We start from the raw sequence: 9,424 nt of genomic DNA on the forward strand, positions 1-9,424 counted from the left end.
CTATCCAATGACACTCTTGTCCTGTGAATTTTTTTTTAAATTCTCATTGACATAGCTTTTCAGTCATTACATTTATGTAAAATAGTCTGTTGGTAATTTAACTTCTTGGGTATAGATACTCTCTTTAAACCACAAAATGAACTTTCCTGAACCAATGCGTTCTCCCAATTGAGGTCAAATCCATTGTCTTTTCTGTGGGCAGAGCCTGATTCCATTGAAACCATGTACATGACTGCAGAAGCTCGAATATAAATCAGTATGTTGAAAAGCACATTCAAAATTCCCCAACCCCTCTTAGCGGTTTCATCTGCTTCAACTTGGATTACATAGATAAGTAACTGAAACTGGACTGGGCTTTTAGAACAGGAGAGTTTCCTGTGTAGTAATGACCCGAAGAGGTAGGAGATCAATGGTGAATTTGGAAAAGTAACAGCATCAATGCCAGCAGGCTGCAGAGAAGATTGTATTGATGATAACTGATGCACAAAATTGTCCTTACTGAGGAAACATATCCCAAGAGTTAATATAATGTCTTGATTATCAAGGGGATCAAGGGTTACAGGGAGAATGCAGGAGAATGGGGCTGAGGAACTTATCAGCCATGATTGAATGGCGGAGCAGACTCGATGGGCTATTTGGCCCAATTTCTGCTCCTATGTCTTATGGTCTTGGGTATCAATAATAACATTTTCTACAACCTCCACAGTGCACTCTTCTAATTGTATATTCTCACTCATCTGATCATTTTCTTCCATTTTGCTTTTCCCACACTCCTGAGCCCTTACTCCCTCCACATCTTGGTTGTTGTAAAAATCCCATCTGATGCACTATTACCTTTACTAGTAAAGGAAATCCACCATCCCTGCTTGGTCTGGCTTACATATGGTTACAGACTCACAGGTACTGTGATTAAAAAAATTGAATAAAAAAATTAAACACTTGATCATTAACTCACTTAGAGTAAATTTTATTTAGAAATGCAGTTATATACATAAGACAATTAAACTTAAATTAACTTTGTACAAATATTAAAATACTATCTTCACACCAATTGCAATATACAGGATTCCAAAGAAATGTGAAAGCAAAAGCCAAAGATGCACAGGTTGAGTGACCCTGACATTCCACAGCTCTACTCAATTATACTAACAGCCAAGTCACAAGAAACCATGCTCTTGCCTCTGCATCAACAGCAGGATGGCTGTACAACAGCATCCCATTCCTCACTTAGGAAACACCAGAGAAATTCTTTTATTTACAATGAAAAATGAAATCTAATCATTGACACGTGCCTCCCCACTACAGCCAAGAGCCCAAGAAACAGTGATTACAAAAAAAAAGCACTGGCTAATCCAAGTACACGATTTGGAACACATTCACACAACATCTTAGCACGGGCACACACGAAGCTGCAAGGATAGGAAGGTGGAAATACCAGTAACGTGGTTGTGTCATGCTGCTGCTTAGACTCAGTAGTTGTGGATCTGATTGTTAGCTTGCAGCAGGGGTGGACTCATTTCACCTCAGAGCTCAGCTAGAAAGTGGCACTCAACACCACAGGGTTGGTTATGACAAAGAAATATGTATTTTAAGGGAATGCTAGAGGTGCGAGACAGAAAAGAATAGAAAATTATGTTGCTATATTGAAGTGGTTCATATGAAGTACTAGCATAGACTAGGTGGACTTACAGCTATAATTTGTATGTTATTCCTGTGTCTTAGCTGTTTTATCTCAGAGTCCATTTCTGATTAGATATCCATGCCAGTCTCTACCCATGAGAGCTCCTGGGGTGTTGGATAGAGAGAGAGATTTTCTAGATTTTTCTCCTTAATTGTCCTAGTTTTCACATCTGGTTTTGGCTCTCCAAGAATGTCATTTGGTTGAGGTGAGGTGGCATATGCCTGTATTGCAGCACACAAAGCCTCAGGGTTGGTTGGTTCAGGCTTTAATTAACCCTCATGTTCAGTCATCCTAAAGGTAACAATTGGGGAGCATTTAGATAGAAAACAGTCATTGGTCCTCACTTCAACAAAAATATATGTTCAGTTCAGGCCAAGGAACAAACCTGGGAAATACCCAACTCATCGTCAAGTGTTCAAGCAGCCTTTACTGGATCACTGTTGTAGAAAGGGGGAATGTACAGTTAGTGTTGCCAGTGTGGAAGGGATACCCTATGTGAATGTTTTGGTATCTATATGTTCCAATTTCTCTAGCCCCTAGCCTTCTGTGTTGTATCAACGTGCTTGCAATGCTTAGATGTTAAGATTTATTTCTCTGTATTCACACCCCTTAAGACTAGCATCCCTCTTGCTATCCACACTTTCCAGCTGTGTTCCTATCCTTTAATACACTAATATCTCACAAAGCTCAGTGTCAAAGTGTCTCATAAATTTTACTGTGATAGTTCACTAATTTAAAAAGCTTTATAAATGAAAGTGCTGTTGATTTAATTTGGCCAAGCCTAGTTTTCACCTTTTTTGGAAATATCTACACATCACCTTATTAATCTAACCATTGAAGCCTTACCCTGGAATTGCACTTTTCCAGGCCTGTCAATAAAATAGGTGAAAACAGGAAAATACAGACATGCACACGCACACTCGTACATACCCCTTAAACCACCCATACGTACACATCACTCGCATCAGCAAGGCAAAAAGAGAAAGAAAAGTTCCATTTAGCCTTTCTGAAGTTTACATCAAGGAGGGGAACAGCCACCAGTATTTGGTATTCCAGCTTTGGAGGACTGCAAGCAATGCAGGGTGAATTTCAGATAGTGTAAAGGTTGTGACCTTTCTATCAGCTTCCATGGACAGATTTTACAGGATCACTGCTGACCCACAGTGAGCCAAATCAGAAGGCTGCAAGTTCAAGCCACCCTTCCAAGAGTTGAGTACAAATTCTAGGCTAGCACTGACACAAAGGGAGTGCTGCACTCAGAGGTGCTAATGCAACCTTAAACTAACCCTCTGATCATCCTCCCTGGTGGATGTGAAAGATCCCATGGCACTTTTTGGAAGATTAAGGGACTTCTCTCCTGGATCTAGCCAAATATTTATCCCTCGAGCAATGTCAGTAAAACAGAATCTCTAGTCACATAACTGTCTGTCAGACTTTGTTGTGCGCAAATTGCCCTGCCATACAACAGTGACTGCACTCCAAAGCTACTTCATTGGCTGTAAAGCATTTTGGGATGCTCTGAAGTTGTAAAAGGTGCAATATCAATAGAAGGTATTTCTTTCTTTCCTCTTCATTCACTTCATCAGCTACCACTAGTGTTTCCTGGTCACAGATGTAAGAGTTAGGGGGAAGCCTAGCTCATGTCCGAGACAAGGTAGTTCAGTGGTCAACGCTGCTACCTCACAGAACTAGGGATCCGGGTTTGATTCCAGCCTTGAGCAGCTGTTTGTGTGGAGTTTGTACGTTTCTTCCCGTGTCTGCTTGGGTTTCCTCCCACAGTCCAAAGATGTGCAGGTTAGGTGGATTCGCCATGGCAAATTGCCCATAGTGTCGAGGGCTGTGTAGGCTAGATGAACAGCAATAGGGAATGCAGGGATAGAGGAGGGAGGTGGATCTGGGTGCTGTTCAGATGGTCAGTGTGGACTTGATGGGCTGAATGTCACCTGCTACAGTGTGGAAACTGGCTGTAGAATCCCTAATTTGCCAGAGTTAATTTCTCAAAACAAAAAGTGGTTTGCACGGAAGACAAAGGAGGACCTGGCCCCAATCAGCTTTCTGCAGCAGTTAGCTTTTGAACAATGCATCCCAGCTTGTCTCCCATGGCAGACTACATGACTTTTGCCAATCTGTTCTTGCCTGATCCCACCTCAGAGGTATATTAGCAGAGCAGCACACCTTATTCACCAAAAATAATCTTTTCTATTATACATCCCTTAGAAAGATCAACAGGCAACTGTGGCAATGACCTGGAAATCCGCTGCACCCAGCTTAAATAGAATAAAAGGGGCAAATTGTTCATTCTGATGTTGAACTTACTCAGTCGATATTCCAAGCTGGCTTTTTGGCTTCAGAGCTGAAGTTTGCATGGTCTGCCAGGTCTGGGGGAATGGATTAAGTAGTAGCTGGAGCCTTCTAACCTATCATAAACTGGACTAAGCAGTGGTGACAGACATGGGAGCAGGAATGGCACTGAAGACCAAAACAGGGTTAGGGGAAAAGCAGTTAAGATGTACAGGTCAGGACACCACCGCCACTCAGCGTCTAGTCTATATCCTGTGTTGTGAAGGATGTCAGGTTTATCTGTCACTCGCTAGAGGGTGATCGTTCCCAGCATTACCCTCCATATGAAGGCAGTGTCTCCATAGCCAGAATGTGCCCAGTGCAGGCTGTAGATGCGACTGAGTCACAGAATCATGTCCATACCAGGCTTCAGCAGAGTGAGGGGAATGTCTTTACTGCAGCTCCTGTTACAGGATTCGAGTCAATTAATTGGAGATGGAGAGCCAAGTGTTGAAGAGGAGGCCGAGGAAGAGAAGAAGAAAGCCACAGGCAGTCCCCCTAAGCATCCTTGAGCAGAGGAATATCTGAAACAAAAAGGGAACAAATCAACAGATCAAAAGAATCAGCTTTAATTCACAGTCTTCTTAGAGCACAGTGACAGCAGCACCCCCATCTAGCACCTTTAATATTAATAATAGCTTTCCCCTCCTTATCTCTCCGATCTCCTCCAGCCCAACATTCATCCAAGAGTGCAGTCCTTGAAACAAACATTTTTTTTGTCACCTGCTCTAGTTTTACTTTTTCCTCTATGTCTAGAAGTGCTCTTACACACAACTGAATACTTTTTCTCCCTTTCAAATCACACCTTTTTTTTCATCTATTAAACACCACCATTAAGTCACCTATGTTTCGAATTGAATAATTTATGTGCAAAGTCCATTAAGGGTAATGCAAACCATCAAAGGTGGGATAGAGAGGGAGGGTCTAATATTTGTCTCTAATCTTATGTGGGACATCTTTGGTCAATTTACTAGTTAAAGGTGTTACAGAAATTCAAGTTGTTCTAGTAAGAACATCATATTCCCTCAGAAGTTTTCATTTATTCCTCTGGTCTAGAACAGGGACAGCCAGGTAGTGAAGTATACAGCATCCTTGGCTTAGTCAGTAAGGGCATAGAGTACAAAAGGAAGGAAGTGAAGTTCAATCTATGGGTATACGAATGTTGAATGTCCAGCTCTGGTCACCACACTTTCAGAAGGACATGAAGACTTTAGAGAGGGTGAAGAATAATTAACAAGAATGATTCCAGGAATAAAGATCTTTGGGGTGGTATGGTGGTTAGCACTGCTGCTACAGAGCATCAGGGACCCAGGTTTGATTCCAGCCTCGGGTGACTGTCTGTGTGGAGTTTGCACATTCTCCCTGTGTCTGCGTGGGTTTCCTCTGGGAGCTCCAATTCCTCTCACAGTCCAAAGATGTGCAGGTTAGGTGGATTTGCCATGCTAAATTGCCCAGTGTCCAGGGGTGTGTAGGTTAGGTGAGCTAACCATGGAAAATGCAAGTTTACAGGGATCGAATGGGGGGTGGGTTTGGGTGGGATGCTATTCAGAGGGTCAGTGTGGACCCGATGGGCCAAATGGCCTGCTCCCAGACTGTAAGGATTTTATGAATATGACAATAGATTAGAGAACAGAAGGGTGGAAGGAGATTTGATAGAGTTGTTCAAACCATTTGAAGGGCCTAGACAGAGAAAACCAGCTCCCATTGGTGGAAAGATCAAGGACCAGACAGCATACACTTAAGGTAATTGGAAAGAGAACCAATTGTGATAGGAGGAAAATACTTTTCACACAGGGTTTAGGATCTGGAATGCAGTGCTGGGAGTGTGGTGGGGGCAGACTCAAGTGCAGCATTAGGAGGGAATTGGATTATTATCTATGAGGGAAGAACATGCAGCATCACGGGGAGAAAGGGCAGGAATGGCACTAAATGAATTGCCCCATTCAGACAGCTAGCACAGATATGGCAGGCTGAATGAGCTTCTTCTGGGCTGCAGCCATTCTATGTATACACTTCAGCAGTATTCAATCCTGTGAGTTGCAATTGATAAAGGTAACAAGTGGAATGAATTTCCTGAGGAAGTGATAGATGCGGGCACAGTTACAACGTTTAAAAGACACTTAGATAAGTACATGAATAGGAAAGGTTTAGACGGATATGGGCCAGGAGCAGGCAGGTGGGACTAGTTTAGTTTGGGATTAAGTTCAGCATGGACTGGTTAGACTGAAGGGTCTGTTTCTGTGCTGTATGACTCAATGACTCCAAGTGACAGAAATGATAAGGTACAACATTAAGAAGAACCTGGTCTCAGGAGACCAATGCATTAATTCTGCATTGCCGACCTTCCTGTGAGGAGTCTCTCTCTCGGTGAATGGGAGTTTGGAGATTCTGGGCCATGCTTTTGTAATTGTCTGGTTCAAAGTCAATGCCCTGCTTCCAACCCAATGGGACAGGGAATTACTGCTTAAAGAAAAACTCTTTGCCAAAAGGCCCAAACACATGGATACAAACAAAATCAGACAATGGTTACACCTCAGTCTGCTGTGTTGAGGCTGGCTCTCTGCATGCACAATCCAGTTGGCCCCACTCCACAATTCTGTTCCTGTCCCTGTAACTCTGAAAATGCCTCTTTTCAGTAATTATCGATTGAGCAAATGAGACAGAAGGTACAAGTGCGTATGCAGTAAGGAATGAAAAATAAGGTACAAGGAAGGAAACAGATATATATTTACATGCAAATGTATGCTGCAATGCAAACCCATCTCAATGTGGAGGATGAATTATACACTTTGTCAGTCAAAGACCTACAAAACATCAAGCCCTGTAGGAGGCACTGCTTACCATCAGTAGATCCCACAGGGGAGGAGAGGGATAGAAGACTCTGGACGTCACTGCTCTCGGTGTCTTGAGTGTCAGAAGACAAAGACAGCCTCATCACCAAACTATGGGAGTGTGCGGGGGACGAGAAGGCGGGCTGATGAATCAGAACAGTCTCTGAACGGTTTCCGCTGCCATGAGCCTCAGAGTCGCCAGGACCTTCTGGGCAGTCGTCAGCATCTCTGGTGCAGTGGGCACCTTCCTCTGGGGCGTCTTCACCTGGAACTGGCCCTTCCGCCATGACGATCTGTACCCGTGAGCCAGAAGGCGGGATGGCAGCTCCTGAGCTGCCGTACACGGCTTCCTCGTAGGACGGCAGAGAGACAGGAACCCCATCCACTACAATGGACACCTGTTCCCCCGACACTCCCTGATCTCGCCTGGGGACAGATACGTACATATGGTTAAACACAACGCAACTAGCTCATTGGCTCAAACCTCAGGAAACTGAGGAAAATCAGGAACAGAAAGGGGCCATTGTTGTCCCCTCAAGTCTATTTAAACATACAATTAGATCCTGGATGACCTGCATCAATCACACCTCTCCTACAGTCACGACCCCCATAGTGCACAGTTACAAGCTCTGAAAGCGAACCAACCCCTCAAGCCCCCTCGTCCCAGACTGACCATGTCCTTGCCTCCTAGCCACAGACAGTCCCAGAGATGCAGTTGCCCCACCTCCAGTTTCCCACACAGACACACCACACAACCACAAACACACACACACACACACACACAAAATCTGCTTTGATCATTCTTTACCCACCTGCTGTGGTGAAATGACTTCAACTTTGGTTGCAGCAAAACAAATAAAACTACCAGGAGGAGGATCAAAGCAACAGAGCTGGCAGTTGATGCAACTATCGATAGTGTTGGAACCCCAATAGTTGCCCTTGTGTCTTTATCTAAACAAAAGAGATTAAACAGAATGAGCCTCAACATCAATAAATTGCATTAATGCATTCAATAATCTGAGATACTCACAGCCATTACTGAAATTGCCAACGCACCTGTTGTATACTTCATATAACTCAGAGAGGTGCATGGCTGTGAGTGTATAAGAAAGATTATTCGGTGCTTTAAAATGTCTGCTCCATACTTTCAGTTCTAGCTTCCAGTAACTTATACAATTTACTTACTCCTTCTGAGTTCACATTCAGGCTTAATGAATGAAACATAATGAGCATCAATACTAAACAGAGTCTCATAACCAAAGACAGTTGAACACTATAATAACCAATGCAGAGATAGAAAAAGTGTATGGGTTTCTGAGCATCTAAAATACTCAGAACATAAATACCACCCTTGCCTCCAATGTGTTTTATAGGAAATCAATTCCATCACAGCAAAAGCCTAGAAATGTGGAGCTGCCCATTTCTGACATCACGTGGGGTTAGCATGAAGAGGGCAGATGGAAACAGAGAGACAGATAGAAACACAGATTGAGAGATACAGAGAAAGAGAGATATGTGTACACAGAAATAGAAGGGAAGAGAGAAAGACAGACAGAGAAGCAGAGGGACAGAAACAAATACAGATGCACAACTGGAATCAGAGAGAGACAGATGGAGAGAAGGCACACATACAATGACAAACAGGGAGAGGAAAAGAGAGACAGAGAGATACACACAGTGACACAAATACAGAGATACAGTGAGAGACAGCAGGAGACACAAAGAAAGAGTGAGGCTTGTGCACGCAGCGGAAGAAAGAAAAGTTTTCACTTAGAAGGTCAATTTAAAACAAAGTCACTTAGAACAATTCACAATCAAAAAGAATGAGACTCCATACCTTTAATTGTTAATTTTCTGGGCCAGAGAGATTGATTGGTAATCATTAACAATTATCATGCTATTAAACAGGTACTTGTATTATTACATATCAGACATAGAATTCTGTGGCAAGGTTAATATGTAAATGAAGCAATTTTGTGAAACTCACTAATGCCCTGTCCTGTTCTGCCCTTATGCGATTGCAATCCCACACCAAAATGACTGCTTCCCTGAACACCATAAGACCATAAAGAAACAGGAACAGGAGTAGGCTGTTTGGCTTCACAACCGTTTTTCTGCCCCTTCCTGTAACCCTTGAGTCCACTTCTTATCAAGAGTCTGTCTCAGCCTTAAATACACACAAGGACTCTGCCCCCACAGCTCTCTGTGGCAAGGAGTTCCAAAGACTCTCAACCCTCTGAGAGAAGAAATTCCTCTCCATCTCAGTCTTAAATTTGCACCTCTTTACTCTGAAACCATGGCCTCTGTTACGAGACTTTCCCACAAAGGGAAACATCTCTAATAATTTAAACATCTTAAGAATCCTGTACGTCTCAATGAGGTCACCTCTCACTCTTCTTTATATTCCAGTGAGTAAAGTCCGAATCTGTTTAAACTTTGCTCATAAGACAATCCTTCCATACCAGGGATCATCCTAACGAACCTTCTCTGGACTGCCTCCAATAAAATGATATCTTTCCTTAAACAAGGGGACCAAAACTGCCATCGGTATTCCAGGTGTGATCTTACCAGC

The 9,424-nt window shown here is 43.1% G+C and overlaps 1 protein-coding gene across 1 annotated transcript in view; it reads right to left on the bottom strand.

The window, feature by feature from the left end:
• Positions 1-951: 951 nt before the first annotated feature.
• The window catches only part of LOC109928232 (sushi domain-containing protein 6), a 16,548-nt gene continuing 8,075 nt past the window's right edge, over positions 952-9,424 (bottom strand). Inside the window, exons 2-5 of the mRNA XM_048600457.1 lie at positions 8,038-8,125; positions 7,665-7,803; positions 6,863-7,278; positions 952-4,545 (exon numbers count right to left, since the gene is read on the bottom strand). Of these exons, the coding sequence (XP_048456414.1) occupies positions 4,520-4,545; positions 6,863-7,278; positions 7,665-7,803; positions 8,038-8,125 (669 nt within the window). The 3' untranslated portion in view covers positions 952-4,519. The remainder of the gene's footprint in view (positions 4,546-6,862; positions 7,279-7,664; positions 7,804-8,037; positions 8,126-9,424) is intronic.

Source organism: Rhincodon typus, chromosome 8 (genome assembly GCF_021869965.1).
Source record: "Rhincodon typus isolate 14 chromosome 8, sRhiTyp1.1, whole genome shotgun sequence".
In the NCBI taxonomy this organism is placed as follows: domain Eukaryota; kingdom Metazoa; phylum Chordata; class Chondrichthyes; order Orectolobiformes; family Rhincodontidae; genus Rhincodon; species Rhincodon typus.